The sequence below is a fragment of the Mauremys mutica genome, chromosome 1 (assembly GCF_020497125.1).
Source record: "Mauremys mutica isolate MM-2020 ecotype Southern chromosome 1, ASM2049712v1, whole genome shotgun sequence".
Lineage (NCBI taxonomy): Eukaryota > Metazoa > Chordata > Testudines > Geoemydidae > Mauremys > Mauremys mutica.
In genome coordinates, this window is record NC_059072.1 from 324,716,942 (window position 1) to 324,739,553 (window position 22,612).

At 45.0% G+C, this 22,612-nt stretch overlaps 1 protein-coding gene across 2 annotated transcripts; it reads left to right on the top strand.

Annotated features, from left to right (window-relative positions):
• Window positions 1-6,409: 6,409 nt before the first annotated feature.
• Window positions 6,410-20,836, top strand: LOC123370921 (gap junction beta-6 protein-like). 2 transcript variants are annotated; one of them, XM_045017852.1, is made up of 2 exons: window positions 6,410-6,460; window positions 17,180-20,836. In XM_045017852.1, exon 2 carries the CDS (start codon window positions 17,202-17,204, stop codon window positions 17,877-17,879), a length of 678 nt encoding a protein of 225 aa, XP_044873787.1. In that variant the 5' UTR covers window positions 6,410-6,460; window positions 17,180-17,201; the 3' UTR covers window positions 17,880-20,836. The 2 variants fall into 2 exon arrangements, with proteins under 2 accessions (XP_044873787.1, XP_044873781.1); XM_045017846.1 differs by lacking the exon at window positions 6,410-6,460 and adding an exon at window positions 14,364-14,442.
• The last annotated feature ends 1,776 nt before the right edge of the window (window positions 20,837-22,612 follow it).

Below are 22,612 nucleotides of genomic sequence, written 5' to 3' on the forward strand. Positions count from 1 at the left end.
TATCTATACACACACACAGAGGGCTTGTCTACACTGCGACGTTGTCGACAAAACTTTTGTTTTTCATGGGTACTTAAAAAAACCCCGCCGTGAAAGACAAAAGTTTTGTGCTGCTTAGTGTAGACAAGCACGCGCGCGCGCACACACACACACACAGAGGCAAGTATAGTCACAAAATCATTCAAAAGCAGCTCAACAGTCTTAATAAAATCCATTCCATGTTCTTATTCTGTTGCACACCAGAAGCAACTACAACAGTACACTGTCATCATCAGGAGGGCATCCTCTGATCATTGGGAAGGAAACTGCAGATTTCTGCTCATTGGGAAGGGCGCTCTGTACACTGCAGCCCAGGTTGGCTGGGGTTGGTTAATTTCAGCTGAGCCTCCCTTTCTTGCCAATCTGGATTTGAGCCGAGAGGTTAGTGAAAGGGAGAGCCCAGAACCAGGGGGACAGAGCAAGTGCCACTCAGACTGGGTTTCTTTAAATATAAAAACCTAACTCCTTGGCTAGCATGAGCACTGTAGACAGGCGTGGAAAGGGAGAGAGAGCTGCAGAGGGTGGACTCAGGGCACCAGTCAGCCTTCTGCTCTCTATGTACCAAGTCAGGTGCATTGACAGCACTGCCACTCCCTTAGTCTTGGCACCCTAGGCAGATGCACAGCCTGGCTGTAGTGCAGAGCTGGATCTGCCTGTTATATGCCCAGAATTTCCACTTCTATCTCCTACAACAACTGAGGTATTTTAAAATAATGTGAAAATTTTCCAGTTGCACTAACATTCATCCAAAGCCCATTGAAATCACTTGGAAGACTTTCACTGAGTTTGACTTCAGTGGGTTTGGACCTTCAGGCCCTTAAGAAGGGGTGTCACCCCTTCCTGATGCCATATTACATACTGTGTAGTATTTTGCATCATCAAAGCCTTTTATGCACAACTATCTAGTTCTAGTGACACTTCACAACACCCTTGTGAGCTAAGAAATGATTATTGCCTTTAAACAGGCATCCATCCTGTCAGAAATTAATGCTGTCCAGGTGTAGTTCTAACTGACACACCTACCTGGACATCTATTCACTCTTTCAAACTCATTCTAGTCATTTCCAGCCATAGAGCAACTGAACAAAATAGCCACTGACTGCTATAGAAACCTCTCCAGAATTGTTGTTTGATGGATCAAAGTGAAAGGAGGAGGATAAGATGCTTTGGATGTGAGCCCTTTAAAACGAATTCTCTAATGCCTTGCACATTGTTTAGTCATCGATGCCTGTGCTAAGTAAGTGCAAAGTGGATATTTTCAAATTACACTCACTTTGCAAAGGGTTAAGCGCATACACAAGGTGCAAAGCATTGGAGAATCAGGTTCATGTACTTTGTTCAAACCTGGAGAAGCAGGACTGATATAGAAATGCAGGGCTGGAAGAGACCTTGGTAAGTCATCTAGTCCAATCCTCTGCACTGAAGCAGGATTAAGTATTATCTAGTTTTATCAGTTAATGTTCATTTTAACATGTTACAGCATTACTTCGCTATTATGAAATACACAGAGGCCCTAGCTAATCTAATCTCTGTTCTATCCCTTTTCTCAGGCCTCCCCTCTATGTTGCCTTTTTAAATTGTCAACACATCAGGGCAGCGGGCCTGTTTTAGGACAAGTCTACACTACAAAATTAAGTCGACCTAAGTTACGTTGATAGACAGCCACGGCACATTGCTTTTGCATGTCAACACTACACTCCTAGTGTCAGCAGCACGGGTCCTTATCAGGAGTGCTTACATCAATTTAACTGATAGTGTTGGGCATTGTGGGATGGTTTCTGAAAGGCAGCAACAGTTGATCTAAATAACACAGTGTCTACTCTAAACTGACATTGCATCAGCCTAACTACATCAACGTATGCCTCTTGTGGTGGTGGCATTATTAAGTCAGTGTAGTGGGCAAGTTACATTGTTGTGAGCTACATTTTAGTGTAGACACTTAGAGAGTTAGATCAGCCTAAGCTGCCATACCTCGACCTTACTCTGTAGTGTAGACCAGGCCTTATTCTATGTCTGGACAGCACCTAATGAACTGTTGGGGAATTGCTAAATAAAAGGAATATAAGAACAGACATACAGAGTCAGACCTATGGGCCACCTAGCCCAGTATCCTGTCTTCCAACAGTGGCCAATGCCAGGTGCTTCAGAGAGAATGAACAGAACAGGTAATCATCAAGCGATCCATCCCCTGTCGTCCACTCCCAGCTTCTGTCAATCAGAAGCTAGGGACACAGAGAGCTTGGGGTTGCATCCCTGACCCTCCTGGCTAGTAGCCATGAACTTATCTAGCTTTTTATTATTATTATTATTTTTTTTTTAACCCCATTATAGTTTTGGCCATCACAACATCCCTTAGCAACAAGGTCCACAGGTTGACTGTGAGTTGTGTGAAGAAGCACTTCCTTCTGTTTGTTTTAAACCTGCTGCCTATTAATTTCATTGGGTGACCCCTGGTTCTTGTGTTATGTGGAGGGGTAAATAACACTTCCTTATTCATTTTCCCCACACCATTCATAATTTTACAGACTTTTATCATATCCCTCTTAGTCATCTTTTTTCCAAGCTGAAAAGTCCCCATCTTTTTCAATCTCTCCTCCTTTTTAATTGCTCTCTGTTCCACACCCAGAATCATTTTTGTTCCCTTTCTCTGTACCTTTTCCAATTCTACTATTTCTTTTTGAGATGTGGCAACCAGAACTGCACACAGTATTCAAGGTGTGGGCGTACCATGGAATTATATAGTGGCATTATGATATTTTCTGTCGTATTATCTATACCTTTCCTAATGGTTCCTAACATTCTGTTCGCTTTTTCACTGCCGCTGCACATGAAGCAGATGTTTTCAGTGAACTATCCACAATGACTCCAAAGTCTCTTTCTTGTGTGGTAAAAGCTAATTTAGACCTCATCATTTGGTATTTATAACTGGGATTATATTTTCCAATGTGCATTACTTTGTATTTACCAACATTGAATTTCATCTGCTATTTTGTTGCCCAGGCACCTGGTTTTGTGGGATCCCCTTGTAACTCTTTGCAGTCCACTTTGGACTTAACTGTTTGCGTAATTTTGTATCGTCTGCAAATGTATTGTTTACCCCTTTTTACAGATCATTGATGAGTATGTTGAACAGCTCTGGTCTCAGTACAGACCCTTGGGGAGGCACCACCATTTACCTCTCTCCATTCTGAAAACTGACTATTTATTCCTACCTTTTGTTTTTTGTCTTTTAACCAGTCACTGATCCATGAGAGGACTTTCCCACTTATACAATTACTGCTTACCTTGCTTAAGAGCCTTTGGTGAGAGACCTTGTCAAAGGCTTGCTGAAAGTCCAAGTACACTATATCCACTGGATCACCTTGGTCCACATGTTTGTTGAGCTTCTCAAAAAATTATAATAAATTGTCAAGGCATGATTTCCCTTTACAAAAGCCGTGTTCACTCTTCCCCAACAAATTGTGTTTGTCTATTTGTCTGATAAGTCTGTTCTTTACTATAGTTTCAACCAATTTTCCTGGTATTGAAGTTAGGCTTACTGACCTGTAACTGTCAGGATTGCTTTTAGAGCCTTTTAAAAAAATTGTTGTCACATTAGCTATCCTCCAGTCATTTGATACAGACAAGGCCGGCTTTAGGCTGATTCCCCCGACTCCCCCGAATTGGGCCCTACGCCTAAGAGGGCCCTGCGCCCTAAAGAAGGGTGCCTAACTTAGGCGCCTTTTTAATTTTTGTATTCACCTGGCGGCGGTCTGGGTCTTCGGCGGCACATCAGCGTCAGGTGCTTCACTCTCTCTGGGTCTTCGATGCCGTTTCGGCGGTGGGTACTTCAGTGCCACGGAAGACCCGGAGCGAGTGAAGGACCCGCTGCCGAAGTGCCGCCGAAGACCCGGAGCGGCGCCGGGTATTCAAATCGGGCCCCATGCTTCCTAAAGCCGGCCCTGGATACAGAAGTTGTTTTAAATGATAGATTACATATCACAGTTAGTAGTTCTGCAATTTCATATTTGAGTTCCTTCAGAACTCTTGGGTGAATGCCATCTGGTCCTGGTAACTTATTATTGTTTAATTTATCAGTTTGTTCAAAAATCTCCTCTATTGACACCTCAATCTAGGACAGTTCCTCAGATCTGTCACCTAAAAAGAATGGCTCAGGTGTGGGATTCTTCCTCACCGTCTCTGCTGTAAAGAGTGATGTAAAGAATTAATTTAGCTTCTCCACAATGGCCTTATATCTTCCTTGAGTGCTCCTTTAGCACCAGTTGCCTGACTGATGTACTTAAACTTTTTTTTTGCTGTTTGTGTTTGAGTCTTTGGCTAGTTGCGCTTCAAATTTTTTGACCTGCCTAATTACACTTTTACACCTGACTTGCCAGAGTTTATGATCATTTCTATTTTCCTCAATAGGATTTTACTTCCAATTTTTAAATAACTACTACTATTACTTATACAATCAAAGATGACCAATAAAAGAAAAGTATTGTGCTTGTGCCTTTTTATGCTTCTTCATGAGGTATAAAAAAGTCCTGAAAGAATAGCACCAGGACAGCTTCTCTGTCTAGGTTAAGTTCCCATTGTGCCACTGGAATTCATAGATTCAAAAACCAGAAGGGATTATTAAATCTTCTAGTTTGCCCTCCTGTATATCACAGGCCAAAGAATTTCACTCAGTTACTTCTGTAATGAGTCCAGTAACTTGTGTCTGGGTGCAGCTACAATGGATGTGTTCCCACATCCTGGTTTGCTTGTTAGCCACACTCATCTCTGAGAGTCCATACGGCAGAGCCACATGCTCACTATACACTGTATACCTCATGCTTAGGGCTCTACCAAATTCACAGCCATGAAAAACACATCACAGACTGTGAAATCTGGTCTCTCCTGTGAAATCTGGTCTTTTGTGTATTTTAACCCTATACTTTACAGATTTCACAGGAGAGATCAGCGTTTCTCAAACTGGGGGCCCTGACCCAAAAAGGGGTCGGAGGAGAGGGGTGTCGCAAGGTTATTGTGGGGGGGTCATAGTACTGCCACCCTAACTTCTGCGCTGCTTCAGCACTGGGTGCCCAGAGAGCAGTGGCTGCTGGCTGGGCACCCAGCTCCTGAAGGCAGTACCCGGCCAGCAGCACCACAGATTTAAGGGTGGCAATACCATACTAGCCCACCCTTACTTCTGCATTGCTGCCTCCAGAGGTGGATGGCTGGAAAGTGGCAGTTGCTGGCTGAGGGTCCAGCTCTGAAGGCAGCAGCACAGATGTAAGGGTGGCAATACCATACCATGCCATCATTACTTCTGTGCTGCTGCTAATGGAGGCTCTGCCTTCAGAGCTGGGCTTCTGGCCAGCAGCCACTGCTCTCTGGCCACCCAGCTCTGAATGTAGTGCTGCCACCAGCAGCAGAACAGAAGTAAGAGTGGTAATACCGCAACCCCCGCTACAATAACTTTGCAACCTCCCCCTTCCGCCTTGCTTACAATCTCCTTTTGGGTCGGGACCCCTACAGTTACAACACCGTGAAATTTCAGATTTAAATATCTGAAATCATGGAATTTACCATTTTAAAAATCCTATGACCATGAAATTGACCAAAATGGACTGTGAATTTGGTAGGGCCCTACTCATGCTGCAGTGACAAGTGTTTCATGCTAGGATTTCTAGGGATATCCCAGGAACTCTAGTGCTGCACCACCTGGAGCTGCTCTAGGAATTGGTTGGTGTTATGTTGTGGGAGAACTTGTCTGTCCTCCACAGTCCCCTGTGGAGAAGTGATTGCCAGGCAGGTTTTACTGTGACTTACCAAGGGGTGGTGGCCATTAAAAATATTCCTGAAATACTAGCAGGATTTCAGAGAATGGGGTTCCCCAGCTGGCTGGGACCACTGTAGCCTATAAATCAGGGGTGGGCAAACTATGGCCTGTGGGCTGAATCCAGCCCACCAGCCATTTTAATGTGGCCCTTGAGCTCCCGCTGGGGAGCAGGGTGGGGGCTTGCCCTGCTCTGGTGCTGCAGCTGGGGAGCAAGGTATGGGGCTGCTCTGCACAGTTCCCAGAAGCAGCAGCATGTGTCCTCTTCGGCTCCTATGCATAGGGGCAGCCAGGGGGCTCCGCTCCACACGCTGCCCCTGCCCCAAGCGCTTTCCCCGCAGTTCCCATTGGCCGGGAACTGTGGCCAATGGGAACTGTGGGGGTGGTGCCTGAGGACAGGGCAGCATGTGGAGCAGAGCCCCCTGGCTACCCCTATGCATAGGAGCTGGAGGGGGGACATGCCGCTGCTTCTGGGAGCTGCTTGAGGTAAGCGCTGCCCAGGGCCTGCACTCCCTCCCACTCCCACCAAACCTCTGCCCAGCGCAGAGCTGGGGAAAGGCAAGAGGAGCTCCAGCCTCACAAATCCCAGGCTGCAGGCCTTGCTAAGGGCCAAAAGAGGTACTGGGGTTGCTGAGACAGCAGCCCAGAGATAGGCAGAGGCAGCTGGTCCAACCTGTGCACCATATGGGCCTTAGCACCCAAAGAAATAAGCCTAAAGTCAGCTATTCACAAAACTGGGGGGGAAACGTTCTTTATTTTCAGATATCTTTTAAGGATTGAATTCTGTCCTTGGATGCTACATCAAGAGCAGAATTTTACCCAAAGATGAGACATTTTCAGGCTCCTGATCTCAGCGTCCCTGGGCCTGACCAATCTTGCAACACCACCGTTGACATATGATTCACCATCACTAAATTCTCTTGTCAGCAATGTGACTCTTTCTGAGATTTTTTTTTTATTATAACTTTCATTTGTATAGTGTCCCTCACTAAAGAGCTGCAGGGCACTACCCAGTTAAAGGCTGTAAAATAATCAGGAATTAGGTACTATTAAAAGCAGCAGCAAATGCATCTTTTAATCCTTTTTTTAAATGTTAATGAGGAATGCTGCCTTTTTTTCTTCAAACATAAAACCCAAGTAAAACATTACATACTTTAAACATATAGGGCCAGACTGTGTTTTCACTATGCTTTGCCTATACTAGAAAAGCTGCACTTGATTGATTAACTTAAGTTTAAATTCATTTTGTTAAATTAATCTAGGTGAAAGCCCTTAGTGTAGATGCACTTAAATTAGTTTAAATGTTACATTACATTAGATTAATTCAGTAAGGTCTGATCTACACTACAGAGTTAGGTCTACAGCAGGGGTCGGCAACCTTCAACACACGGCCCATCAATGTAATCTGCTGGCCGGCCGGGAGACATTTTGTTTATGTTGACCGTCCTCTGGCACAGCCCCCCACAGCTTCCAGTGGCTGTGGTTCACTGTTCCCGGCCAATAGAGCTGCGGGAAGCAGCGCAGGCCCGGGGACATATTGGCCGCTGCTTCCCGCAGCTCCTATTGGCCAGGAATGGCAAACCGCAGCCACTGGGAGCTGCGGGGGGCCATGCCAGTGGATGGTCAATGTAAACAAAATGTCTTGCGGCCTGCCAGCAGATTACCATGATGGGCTGCGTGCTGAAGGTTGCCAACCCCTGGTCTACACACTACCCTGTGTGATATAATTAAGTGAACCTTAGCCCCAGTCTAGACACTACAACGTCAAGGGAAGAATTCTGTTAATCCAGCTACTGCCTCTCAGAGGGTGGGTATACTCCAGCAATGGATGAACCCTTGCCATTGCTGTAGTGTCTACATACACTACGGTTGCAGTGCTGTAGCGTATCCAGTGCAAACATATTCTAATTTACCGATGTAAACTAAAACAATTTAACCAAGGGTTAAACTGACAAGACTAGTTAGGCCTAGGACACTTGGCTCAAAGCCTGAAAATGTGTTATCTTTGGGCTTGATGCAGCATCCAAGGGCAAAATTAAACTCTTGAATGAGATCTGTGAAAATGAAATATTTCTTCCCTGGTTTATGTGTGTCTATATTAGAGAATTGCACTGATTTAACTAGACTGATTTAATATAGGCTCAGGTAAAGCAGTATAATATTTCTAGTACAGACAAGGCCTTACACGTGTGCCCATACATGCACCTAGCCTCAGAATTTTGACCTGAGACTGCCTTTTGGGTGATGTCTCAGGTCTGCCTCCAGAACCTCAGAGGCCAATTTCCCTTGGCTCATCCATTAGGCATCCCGAGGGAATACCCCTAGTGCAAGAGGCCTTTCTAGCAGGCATAGAACCAGCAAAGCCGGATCTGTGAGGCCTTCCCCATGTGGGGCTGCATTGGGGGGCAGATCCAAAGTGGGAAGGTGCAAGCCAAGGAGGGATGAGGCATGGCCAGGTCATTCCCATGCCCCAGCTATTGCACAGTGCTGCAGTGTTCATAAGGCTTATGACAGTCATGGTACAATGTAGGGTAATTTAGGGCTGCCCTTAACCAGGGGCCAAACTGGACTCAGGAGAGGGGAGGCACAAACCACCTCCTCATAGTCCCCTCATCAGGTGCTGAACCAACGTGGGGATGAATCGAAGCCCAGTGTTTGTGTTGCTGCCACAAGTGTGAGATTAGCAGGTGTTGCAAATGGGTAAGTAACATTAAATAGAATGAACAAGAGGGAAAAGATGCCAAAAAGATGCCAAAAAGAAGCCAGTCATTGAGTCTCACCATTGTCAGACTCACTTAAAATAGGAGCCATGGGCCAGATTTACAAGGATATTAAGGCACTTAAGATGCAGATAGGCACCTGGTGGGATCTACAAAAACACCTAAGCAGGTTAGGACCCTTACTCCTTCTGAAATCAATGGGGCTAATGGTGCCTAACTCACCTAGGCACTTCTGTAAGTCCAAGTTTCCTCTAGGAGGAAAAATTCAGGAATTTCATATTTGCATATAGTGGCTGGGGCCAGAGGTGTGCGCGGTGCTTTACAAACAAACAAAACATGTTACAATTTGCAAGGCAATTGAGTACATGCACAACTATAAGTATCTGAGCAGGCCTAGTGATAGGATTGCTCATGCCCTTGATGATACACTCATGCTTGAGTACTTTGCTGAATTGCAGCCATTATCCCTGCCCCATGGATTTTACAATAATTCTAGAATTCATCATGTCTTGACAGAAGGAGAAATGATCTCAGGTAAGGAGGAAGGCTGCCATTTGGAAATAAAAACAAAGTATTTCATCAGCAGTGGTAATCCCTAGTGCAAGAGACAACCCTTAACTTTTCTGCAGCTTCATGCAAATTGTTGCTAGACATTATCCCTTTGAAATATTTGGTATAATTCAAAGTACACACTTACTTTCCTGAACAATAAATCTAGAACAGGGGTGGGCAAACTATGGCCCGGGGGCCGCATCCAGTCCTCTAGATATTTTAATCTGACCCTCGAGCTCCCACCAGAGAGTGGGGTCCAGGCTTGCCCCACTCCGGCGCTCCAGCCGGGGACCGGGGTCCGGGGCTTGCCCCACTCTGCCCAGCATGTTTCCCCCTCCTGCTCCTAAGCATAGGGGCAGCCAGGGGGCTCCGCACACTGCTCCTGCCCCAAGCTCTGCCCCCGCAGCTCCCATTGGCCAGGAACCATGGCCAATGGGAGCTGTGCGGTGACACCTGTGGACAGGGCAGTGCACCGAGGCGCCTGGCCATGTGTCCATGTAGGAGCGGAACGGGAGACATGCTGCTGCTTCTGGAAGCTGCTTGAGGTAAGCGCCACCCAGAGCCTGCACCCCTGATCCCCTCCCAGGCCCCAACCCTCTGCCCCAGCCCTGATCCCCCTCCCACTCTCTGAACCCCTCAGTCCCAGCCTGGAGCATCCTCCTGCACCCCCAACCCCTCAGCCCCAGCCCCACCCCAGAGGCCGCACACCCAGCTGGAGCCTTCACCCCCCTGCACCGCTGCCCCAGTCCGGAGCCCTCTCCTGCACCCTGAACTCCTCATTTCTGGCCCCACCCCAGAGCCTGCACCCCCAGCCGGAGCCCTCAGCCCCTCCTGCACCCCAACCCCCAATTTTGTGAGCATTCATGGCCCACCATACAATTTCCGTACCCAGATGTGGCCTTTGGGTCAAAAGGTTTGCCCACCCCTAAGCTAGAACAATAAAGCATGTTGAGGAAAGTGCCTCCCACACAATTTGGCTAGGAAGTCTTTTTTTTAAATAGACAGCCCACTTGTTTTAACAGCTAATGACATATTAGTCAAGTTTGTTTTGCAAGATCTTCTTTGCAATTCCTTCAGTTCTATGTGACTTTTCCCTAGAACAGGTTTCCACAAACCCAGTTCAACTTCCTTGTCTCTGAATAGTTTGGCAAGCGGAAAATGCACTCATCATGTGTGCATGCATGAAAGTATCGGGGAAGTATGATACATAGGACAGGTGGAACCATTTAATTGTCAAATCACACTAATCCTGTTTTTTCTGATTCACAGTTCTTGAACTTGGAGGGTCAGGTATCATCCCTTGGCATATCCTGTTGAATTACTTTCCTCTCAAACTGAGCCAGCTGCTGACATCAGCAATAAAAGAATGATTTTAAATATCTAATTACAATAAACATATATAAATGTCAAATCTCAGTTTCCGTGGAGGAATCCTTCTACCAAAATCCCACACACTGCATCTAGCTAGTGTGTCAATCTGGCTTTCCCCCACTCTCCCATGCCAATGAAACCACCATCATCAAGGGTTTCAATGACCACTTCCTGACCAAATCATGGGGCTTCTACTCCATCCTTATCCTCCTGATCTCATTGTTGGTTATGATTGAGTTGATCACACTGCCTGCTCTTGCTACTCCTTCTGCCTCTATAACTGCTCCTTCAGTGTGACCAACAGCAGTTTCTCCTTCTCATCGTTGTGGATTCCTAGAGGGTTCTGTCTTTGCTTCCCTCCTCTACACCTTAGGTCTGAACAAGCAAACTCACATGGCTTCAGCTATCATCTGTACACCCTTTATACCTCAGAGATATGGGTGGGGAGGGGGGAGGGGGCAGGCAGAGATGGACAATGAAAATCATTAGATACATGAGGAGACTTCCAGAGGAGGAGAGGCTGAAAAGATTAGGACTGCCTAGTTCAGCGAAGAGACAAATAAGAGGGAACGTGACAGCAGTATGTAAAATAATGAATGGTATAGACTGAGGAGGTAAGTTGGGCACTCCTATTTACCTTTTTGCATACTACAAGAAAAGTGGGTCTGTCAATGAGGTTGAAAGACAACACATTTACAAATGTTAGAAGGAAATACATTATGTGCACTATAGTTCCTGTGGACCTCATTTCTGCAAGATATATGGCTCAGTTTACTAGAGTTCAGAAAAGGATTAGGCATGTTAGTAACATAATCCAATTACATTAGATAAATTTGATAAAATAGAAATAAACCCTCATGCTTCAGGGCATAAGCAACCCCCAGTTGCCTGGAGTTAAGTGAAAGTTTCCTCTCTGGGCTTGTTACTTCATAATTGTCCATCAGAGGGTTTCTTATACCTTCCTCTGGATCAAGTCACTGACAAAGAGGACACTAGATTAGATGGACTGCTGGTCTGATCCAGTATGGTAATTGCTTTGTGCCTATATTATGTTCCTAAATCTATGCCTGTCAGGGATAATCTAGGTCCTACTCCTGCGTGGGGGATAGACTAGACAACTTCTCAAGTCCCTTCCTGCCCTACTTTTCTATGATTCTTCACACCTGACCTGTCCCTCTCTGTACAGTGCCACATGTCAGTTGTCATACCAACATTTCTTCCTGAATGTCTTTCAGACAACAAGTTGAACACTGTTACAAAAGAGCTCCATATTTTCCATTGTAAAATCTCTGTTATCTCCCCCAATCTCTGTAATTATCGGTGAGAATACTACCATCCTCCCCATTGCCCAAGCTTAGAATATGCAAGTGACAGTCAACTTCTCCCTCTTCTTCACCCCACACATTCAGATTGTCCAGATTTTGCCATTTCTTCCTCTGCAAAGTAGTGAAATCCAATCTCTCCCTTCTGCCTGGCCACTAAAACGCTTGTCCTTGCTCTGATCATCTCTTGTCTTGTCTTGTCTTGATTACTGCAACCTCCTCTTCTCTGGAATTCTCAATGCCTTCATCACCCCCTCTGGTCCATCAAGAGCATGGCCACTAATATTAGCTTCTTGGCCTGTTGATCTGATTTCAGTTCCTCTCTGGATCCCTTTCCTGACTTAACCATATCCACTACATCAAGTTTTAAGTTTCCTGTATTCACCGTTAGCCTCTGACATAATCCATCCTAAAACTATATCCTCAGAACGTACGTCTTATTGTGTTGCCATATCCTTCTGCTCCACCAAAGATGCCAGCCTAATCATCTTCCCCTACTCCTTCCTCTGTGTGTGTTCCCATGCTGCCCCATTTGCATGGCAGGCCTACCCCATCCTTACTTCCCAACTCACCAACCTCTCCTTTAAATTCCTCCAAAAGACTCTCTTATTCTTGGGCTATGTCTTCATTGCAGAGTTAACTTGATTTATCTACACTCCAGTTATTCCTATCTCAGTTAGCCTAGCTCAACTGAAAGCAGCCACACTGAGGTCTAACAGTCGAATTGTTGTGTATGCATGGGCACTGCATTCACTTGTGTGGGGTGCTAACACTTCTGCGGGACCATCCCATAATTCTTGACAATACAGTAAGCTAAGCATAGTCACTCTTTGAATTTTTTCCCAGTAAATTGTGGGAGAATTTATCTGTCTTTTCTCAGCACATGGGATGGGATGGAATGGGATGGGGGTGGGGATTTTGGGAAGCCATTGGAAGACTATACAGTGTGGTTGTGTTCACAGCTGACAAGTTGTATTTACTTGAGATTTAGGGTTAGTCTACGCTGGGAATTTATATTGGCATAGCTACATCTCTGAGTGGTGTGAAAAATCCACTCCCCCGAGAGACATAGGTCTACCGACCTAATCCCCAGTGTAGACAGCACTAGGTCGAAAGAAGAATTCTTCCATAAAACTAGCTACAGCCTTTCAGTGAGGTGGATTACCTACGCCAACAGAAGTAGTAATAACAACCCACATGCATGGTTTCCGCCTTCAGCACCCCCACAATAAAAATTGTTCCAGCACCACTGCTAGGTAGTGTCTACACTGAAGAGCTACAGCTTCAGTGCTGTTGCTGTAGCGGTTTAAGCATAGACATACCCGTAGCCTTTATCCCCTCCAGTTAAAAGCACCACTGCACTTAAATTAAGGGTTTGTGTGTGTGAACAGGAGTCAAATTAGGAGCAACACAAGTTAACTGGAGTTAACTGTACAATGAAGAAATGCCCTCTGCTGCCTCAATTCCATTAGACCTGGTCTAAACTAGGAAATTAGGTCAATACAAGGGCGCCAGAACCTTCCCAAAATTGTGGGGGCTTGGGGCCCCCTCCCCGAGGCCCCTTGCCCATATCCATGCCCCCTGGGCCCCCCACCCAGGGCAGGTGGAGGAATCCAGGCTCCCCACAGCTACCCACATTTCTCTCCCTGACTCAGCTCCAGCCAGGGGTGGGGTGGGGGCCTCAAAGCCACAGCCCAGCCATGATAAGAGCCATGCAGACAGCCATGGGGAGCCACAGCAGACCCTCCACCTGCTGAGAGCAGCCCTGGCCCATGTCCCCACCCAGGGTAGGTGGAGGGTCCGCTGGGGCTCCACACAGTTGCTTAAGGTGTGAAAAATCCACACCCCTGAGCGATGGTGTTATACCAACCTAACCCCTCTGTGTAGACAGCGCTATGTCAGGGAAGAGCTTCTCCTGCTCACATAGCTACTGCCTCTGGAGGGGGTGGATCAACTAAGCCGATGGGAGAGCTCTCTCCTGTCAGTTTAGTGCGTCTTCATTCAATCACTACAGAGGTGCTGACCCAGCTGCATGGATGCAGTGCTTTAAGTGTAGACATGTCCTTGGGTTTCCAGTGCATGGCCCTGTGTGTCTCTTGGACTGTAAACTCTTTGGGGCAGGGCCTCTCTCCTTTCCTGCGCTCTGCAGCTCCAAGCAGGCTGTTGGCAGCTAGCAAATACTAAAGAGCCCTACAATAATAATATTGTGGCAGTAAGAGAGCCTGCGGGAGTTGCAAGCCTGTTTTTACACAGGGAGAGGTGAAGGCATTTTGGACTAAATCCATTGCTTTAGGGTTCTGAAAGGAGCGCGGGAGGCTGTGAAGCAGCTGGGAGGTGCACTGGGCTCTGTGTTAAGGGTCCCTTTTCACGCAGGAGGCAATTGCCCTCTTGCCAGGGGTGGCTCGGCCCCCCTCCCAGCTCTTGGGAGGGGCTGGGGGCGGTGTGGCGGGAACGGCTGGAGGAGGTGGGGGCAGCGCCCCAGCCGGGCTCGCTCTGGGGAGGCGGGCAGGGGCGGGTTAAAAGCAGCCGCCGGGAGGAACCTTTAGGTTTTGGAGACAGCGACTGCTGGGAGCTGAGGCGCCCGCACCGCGCGCTGATCTCCCGCCGCCACAGGCTCCGCGCGTTGCTGAGGCAGGTGAGGTTTCCCTCGCGGCGAGGAATCCGGAGTAGCGCGAGAGCGTGTGTGTTTGCGCCCACAGGAGAGGAATCCGGATTAATATGTGTGCGGTGTGCTGCTCGCACACGAGGGGGGATGCGGAGGGAAAACTGTGTGTGTACAGGAGGGGAACGCTACGCAAGGAATCCAGATTAGAGGGCAGTGTGTCTGTGACCAGAGAGGAGTGCGGGACGGGAGGAATCCGGATTAGAGGGGTGCTGTGTGTGTGACTGAAGGAGCAATCCGGATTAGGGGGCGCTGGGGGTGTGTGACTGCTCGAGGAGTCTGGATTAAAGAGGTGCTGGGGATGTGACTGCAGGTGCAGTCGGGATTAGAGGGTTTGAGGCAAACTCTTGCTGTACTTGGATGAAGTTTCCTTTTTCAGTTCTTTTTCTGATTGGGGGCTCTTTTGTGGATATCCCAGCCCTGGACCAGTGAGGGTGCCTGGTGGTAAGAACCTAGGATTTGCAGGCGCTTTACTAAACTGGGACATCTAATTTTAAAAGATTAACCACCGCAAAATATACCAGGGAAGGCTGAACTGGGGGAAGTTCAGGCTTCGGGGATAAAAGGGAATTTTTCAGTGTTACGTTTAACCCACTGCATTTTGATCTCCTTCACTTTTGTTAATACTTTACCTTGAATTGAGTTCAGAGAGGTTAGCAGCCCTGAGACTGAACTGCTCAGCATTACTTTAATGAGTAAAGCGGAAAATGTGCTTTGACAGCTCAAGCAATACTGACACGTCAAACCTTACTTGGCTTGTACATGCAAAGTCTTGTATAGAAGAAACACCCAGTTTCCTTGAGGGTGAAAGGGGTGAGCTCTTGAGGAAATTATCATACATCGCTGCTCAATGGCAATTTGCTTTTAGTGTCAATATTTTAATTAAACTGGCATGAATTCATCCTACTGTTTGCAATCTTTAATTTTCTAGGAGTCAATGAAAGTTCTGCTATTGATTTAAATAGAAGCACAAACATGTGCTACGATTTTTATAAGATATTTGTCACTCTGTATATTGTAACTATAAAAATGGGATTTTCTAATAATTTCTGTGAAGGTCGTGACAATGTGAGTATTCCAGGTACAAGTCCTCAGTTCCAACAACTGATTTAAATGCTCCTGTGGTGGAAAGTGAGAATGAAAAAGTGCTTTGTGTCCAAAATCTGTAAAGGTACAAGTGGATTCGTATCCACAACGCAAATTTGCTCTTCTTCAGAGCTCATGTTGGATATCACACTGGCAATTTTAAAGAGACAAGGTGGGTAAGGTAATATCTTTTTCTGAAAGAGACAAGCCTTCAGGTTTACATAGAACTTACACAGAGTTCTTTTTCGGGCAATTTTAAAGTCAGATGTGTGCTAGCATGTCAAATATTTGCAGTTCTTTCCTACTTTCAGTCAATTCTGACTAGTCCAGGTTTTTTTTTTTAATTATCATTTTTTAATTGCTGATCTTTTATGTGATGAGTGAGAGTAGGTTAGCAGAAATATATAGCATCTGATCATGGTCAAGGGAATAGGTCGGCACAGCAAGCAATACGGAATCTGACCAACTTGTGTGGTGGGAGAACAGAGGGACGCTAAGAATTTCAACCACCCTTTCAAGGCTGCCTTTTCTCCTCTATCATTCCCTTATCAGAGCAATAAATCTCTGATATCTCCCTTTGCTTAAAGCAAATCCCACAAGCAAATCTGCCATGTCAAGAGATTGTGTTACTGTTATAACGTTAGTCCTCTTTGTTGGCATACTGCTTGGTCTTGCCTGTGTAGACTACAATAAACCATGTTAGAATATGTTCAGGGAGTATAGTGTTATAACATGAGCATTGAGTACAGTAGACTTGCATGCAGTAGACAGGCCTTTAGGCTAGACATTCACCTCTCATGTGATAGAGAAGCCCAGTAATTGTATCACCTTCCAACAGGCTTTTAGCCATGGCCAGCTTGGGTCTCCCACACAGCAGAACTTAGCATTATTCCTAATGGATGATGAACCAGCCCTGCCAGAGTTTTAACCACTGTTTCAAAGTACTTTGTCTAGTTCATCAACAATTTCCAACAGCTGTGTTCAATGAAAGATCCATGTCTCAAGGCGACATATCAGCATCAGCAGAATTTACGCTTTCATTAAAAAAAAAAAAGTTTCTCTACTGGTTGTGAAGAAAACTTTCCAAATGGGAAGTACTGTAGCACTTGCTGTGCTTTAGAGAGACTGAAACAGCACTAATGAGAGGTTTGACTTACTCCCAGGGCTTGTCTACACTTAAAATGCTACAGCGGCATAGCTGCAGCACTTCAGCATACACACCACCTACACTGACAGGAGAGATTCTCCCATCGGGTAGGTAATCCACCTCCCTGAGAGGCAGTAGCTAGGTCGACAGAAGAATTCTTCTATAAACCTAGCGCTGTCTACACTGGGGCTTAGGTCAGCTTGACTGTGCCGCTCGGGTGTGGATTAACCAGCAGCTCCTGTAGAAATGTTAGCACCATCAGAGATCAATATAATTAATGCATTAATAAAACGTTTGATTCCATCATCTTTTTAAAATATGGGCAGTGGAAATTAAAATGACTTGTGTTTGCCTGTTAGCCTCTTTATCTGCAATGCTGGGCTAGTGCCAGGAAACCTCCCAGTTCACGGAAGTTATGGTATTGATTTTCTAACCCTTGATAACTGTTCCTTTGGTGTATTCCTCTTGTCATATTAGGTCAAAGGACACAGAAGAGAAGATGGACTGGGGAACATTGCAGAAGGTTTTAGGAGGTGTGAACAAACACTCCACCAGTATTGGGAAGATCTGGCTCACTGTCCTGTTCATTTTCCGTGTTATGATCCTCGTGGTAGCTGCAGAGAGAGTCTGGGGAGACGAACAAAGTGATTTTGTCTGCAACACTCTGCAACCAGGATGCAAAAATGTTTGCTATGACCACTTCTTCCCCATCTCTCACATTAGACTGTGGGCCCTTCAGCTCATCTTTGTCTCAACTCCTGCACTTCTGGTGGCCATGCACATTGCACACAGACGGCACGAGAAGAAAAGGCAGCTCATGAGTGGTGAGAAAGTGGATATTGAAGAACTGAATAAACAAAAGTTTCATATTCAGGGCCCCTTGTGGTGGACGTACACCTGCAGCATATTCTTCAGAATCATCTTTGAAGCTGTCTTCATGTATGTGTTTTACATAATGTATGATGGATACCAAATGCCTCGCTTACTGAAATGTAGCGCGTGGCCTTGCCCCAACACAGTGGATTGCTTTGTTTCTCGACCCACTGAGAAAACAATGTTTACTATTTTCATGCTTTCTGTGTCTGGGATCTGTATGCTGTTAAATGTGGCTGAAATGTGTTATCTGGTGATAAAATTTTGTATGAAAGCACCTAGGAGACCAGTAACTTTAAAATAGCTCCCCACTCATCAGAATGTTTCTCCCCCCCAACTTCCTTATAGGTATCAGAAAACAGTGATGTTTTTCAGGCTGAATGAAAATAAAATGTAAACATAAAATGTAATTTATTTTAAAAATCTGATAGCCCCCCCATGAAACTTACTGAGTTTTTAAAGATCATGGATGTGTGCTGAATACTCCCTTAGCTGACTACTCAGCCTGATCCTGCTAGCTGTAGCTTTTCAAGTGTGCAACTGGTAGAAGAGTAAACCCTGCTGTGATTCTAGTGTTAAGAAGCCAATGGCGTGTAATCATTTAAAAAAGTGATACACTTGTGTGCATCTAGCTGTGGGAGAGGCCAGAGAGGGGAGATTCACACGTTCCTAGCATATAGTGTGCGTTGCACCAATCACTTTCAGTGATGAAGTTACTAAGAAGGGTTTGTGTCTGAATGGGAGAGAGATTTGGTTTGGGGCATTTTTAGGCATGAGACTCTCCTTGCTGCACTGGGGAAAGAGGAAGGCAGAATGGCAACTGCATCTATGGTAGGGTCCTTGTTTCTCTCTCCAAGCAGAGAGAGAGAGAGAGAGTGTGTGTGTGTGTGTGTGTGCGCGCGCGTGCGCACGCATACACAGCCTAGTACTGTATTTTTCAGTAGATTCCTTCTAACTGCTCTCAAAGGGGGTGGGTTGTTCAGTTCATCCAGTGGTGAAGCAAGCCCTGGCAGTTCTGCATCCATGGAGGCAACCACATGGAAGTTAGCATTGTAGGGGGTGGAATTGGAATCCCTTGCTCATTCCCTGGGAGAGGCAATAAGGCAAACGCTGCCTTCCCATGTAATAATTTAGAGAAAAACATGAGGCAAGGGTGCCCAAAGGGGCTTTCTTCTTCCACTTGCCCTGCAACACCTTTTTCTAGGGGAAGGGGTGGTGCTGAGGGCCTCAGTTTGGTAGGTTCAGTTCTAACCTTTGAAAAAGAGATTTTTACCAAATAACTGCCCTCCTTCAATTGCTTATTTTAAAAAATTGTGCTGACTAAAGAACGAGCAAAATTTTCTTTATCATTCCATTTTGTATTGCGCAGGACAACTACTGCACTTCAACTCCTCTTGCACAATACATAGCAGGACGCACCCTTCTAGTGTTCTGACACAGTTCTCTTCTTTCTATCCATTCTGGGTAGCACTTAACCGTAAATCCGTCTCCAAATCCTCAACTAACCCACAGTAGGGTGTATGACTCTTCAACACTCCCACTTACAGCATGAGTCACTCGTCCCTCATTTCACAATGTACACAGGAGGAGTTAGAAGATTCCCTAAAGAGCTAAAATAACACTGTCCTGACATGAGAGATGTGTATGTTATAGGAACCTGCTTTTTCTTTTAAAGTTCCCATTGTTAAAATGTAAATTGCATGTAACCATGTGGAGGAATAGCAAGAGTGCATCTGGCCCCGGATCTTTACAATATTCTCAGTAACCATTAAAGTTTACATATTTACATAGGGAATTACAGCATTACATGTAGCAATACAATTTCAGCACTTCTCCCAAGTGCCTACCCATTAGAAGTAACTGTAGAGAGTCAGTTATTCCTGTTATGGGCTGCAATAACTTGGTATGCCCAGAAAGGGCATATTTTAGGGGCAGCATGTAGAGTCTCTAGGTTTCTCCCCTTATATCTGTTGTCTCCTGCAATACATCCCAATTTACTGCTGTTGGAGGAAATGAGGCTGCACTGATTTAGGCAGGGTAGCGTATGGAAATATTGCTAACCTGCATCACCTCATTGTGCACTGGAAATGGAGTACAAACAAGTTACTACTGCTGATGTATTGAGTAGCAGCTGCTGTGTCTGGGCCCCAAACCAGGTATGTTAATTGCAGGCTTAGGTTGGGTGGACTTTCAAAATGTATTGTCAGAAATCTGACACCTAATAGGGGGAGGAAAAGAAATCAAAGCAGCACTATCAGAAACATGAGCAAAACTTGAAAAGTAAATAAGAATTAAATGGGAAACTCTATCTGTATGAGAACATCCTTAATCCAGCTGTGATGAACAAAAACTTTGGCATGTAGCATGCTTTTGCTTGGTTCCTGCACAGTTACATGTCCAACTACAAAAAGACCAAACTGTTTCTACACCCCCAAAGCTCTAGTATTATGTTTGTTTTGTAACAATTATCATTTTTACTTCATTCAGAACCCATAACTAAAGCACTTGTAATGTCCAAGGTTCTATGTTACTTAAAGTGCTATGGCGTACAACTGTCTAGTGAAAAAGTAAGTTTACTATCAAAGGAAATGTAAGCTCTAATACCACTTTAAATAGCTGAGAGATACTGTAAATAGAGACATTTTTAACTTACATGGCAGGTTCGTTAGTTTTGTAAATAGTTACATGGCGTGCTATATTGCCAACTTTATGAACTGGTAGTGGAATGATGTGTATGTAACCTGCAGCAGAAATCGGTTGTCCCATCTACAGAAGGTTTTACAGCAGCACTGCAACAGCTGGAAAGACTGGCGATAAAAGATTTACCTCCTTAGTGGAAAGGTGGTTTTACTACTGTCTGGCATTTGGGAGGTGAGGGGGGAGGAGAGGGATGTGTTAGGACATGCTAGCAGGACAAACTACAGATTTAAAGGAATTTGCAAGTGGATGAAATGAAGATGTTCCAGAACTGATGACAATCTCAGGTTAATTATTTTCATCTAACAATTTGGCTACTTGGTCTCCTGAAGCAGTTAAACAGAGGGATTGGAAAAGCAACTGGGAGTGCCCAGGCATGGTTCTGATCCTGAATTGTAGTGTTAGTGATACTAAACCTAGTCGAGTTTTATCTGTGAGATTTTCTTTGTTTATATTTTTATTTCGCTAAGGAACTAATGTGTAGAAATGTGTGTTTGGACATTTCAATGGGAAATAAGCCTTGTGAACCCATTTTTGTGTGGCCCCATTGCATGCCTGACTTGTACAGAGAGATACTGTTCAAATAAAAATATAATTCTCTACTGGAGTTGTCTGTGTTCTTTCCTCAAGTACATTAAAAATGTTTGTTTCTTGTACATGTTGCCTAAAATCTTTTCAGATGAGTTCAAAGGCTATTTGCAGCAAGCCTGGAGAAATGGTCATCAAGGGGGCTGATTCTCTATTGCCCTGAGTTTTATGCAGTCATTTACACCAGTGCAAAGTGTATCTAAAATGCAAGGTACAACATAATGGAGAATCAAGACCAAGCAGTATGGGAGTGGGGCTGGCTAGGAGTTAAACAAGGGGTATAGTCTAGCCTTACTGAAGTTATGCCATTACCTGAAGGGGGGTTCCAAAGAGGATGGAGCTCGGCTGTTCTCAATAGTGACAGATGACAGAACAAGGAGCAATGGTCTCACTTGCAGTGGGGAAGGTCTAGGTTGGATATTAGGAAAAAAATATTTCACTAGGAGGGCGGTGAAGCACTGGAATGGGTTACCTAGGGAGGTGGTGGAATCTCCGTCCTTAGAGGTTTTTAAGGCCCAGCTTGACAAAGCCCTGGCTGGGATGATTTAGCTGGGGTTGGTCCTGCTTTGAGCATGGGGTTGGACTAGATGACCTCCTGAGGTCTCTTCCAACCCTAGTCTTCTATGATGCTGTGATTCTAATGGGTCAGAATTTCACCCAAAATCTTCTAACTAAAACTACAAACAAGGCTGAGAAATAGCATAACACTATAAACAATCCTAAAAGAAACATTCAATAACACTCTAAGAAAGGAGGGGAAAATATTAACTTCTTTTAATTCACAAGCCAACTTTTTATGGTTTGGTTTTGTGTTAGTAAAAGACTACATCCTGACGAGATTCACTCAGAAATATATGGAATGAGCAGAAACTGGCATGCTTCATTTACAATCATAAACCCTTTATTACAGGGTTTCTCAGACAAAGCAACTTGCAGAGCTATACAGTGCAATGATATTTGATCTTTGCCACAATATTTTGCGGTATTTCCTCTTCTAAATGCCAAATCTTGAAGTCCATACAGAGTGTTTACTCATTCCTTAGTACATTAAAACCAAGGAGAGGTTTGCCCAAGTAATGCATGAGTAAGGACTTGACTTAACTAAAAAAATCCCACAATAATCAGGCTAAGGTCAAATACCAGAGTCTGGTGAAAGTGGATTTAAAAAAAAAAAGTTTTAGTCACCACTGGAGCAAATATGCATAAATAAGAATACATTTCTACAAAAATCCCTTTGTTGTAGAAACTGTAATTGTGTTGTTTAAAATCACAATTATACGCCCTGTAACCAAGGCTTATGTGGCCTAACAGCCAGTCAAACTGCAAAGAGACGAAGTGAGTGAGGTAATATCTTATATTGAACCAACTTCTCATCTTCAAGGCACATCAGCAGCCACATACTCTTCACATGCATCCGATGAAGTGGGGTTTAGCCCCCGAAAGCTTATGCCCAAATAAATTTGCTTGGCTCTAAGGTGTCACAAGTACTCTTCATTCTTTTTGCTGATACAGACTAACACGGTTACCACTTTGAAACTACACATTGTTCATCATCCCCTCTCATCCTTGGCTATGGCCTTTTGCCCATTATATGTTCAGTGCCCTAGTGACAGAGATTGCCATAAAGGCTCATCGGGGCTTCCATTTGTAGTTCTGGAATAAAACAGCAGTTGCTAAAAGCTTTTTAAATTTAGGGACATTAATCTTGACACAAAAAGGCTATTTTCCCCACAGATAATTTCCTACTGATGC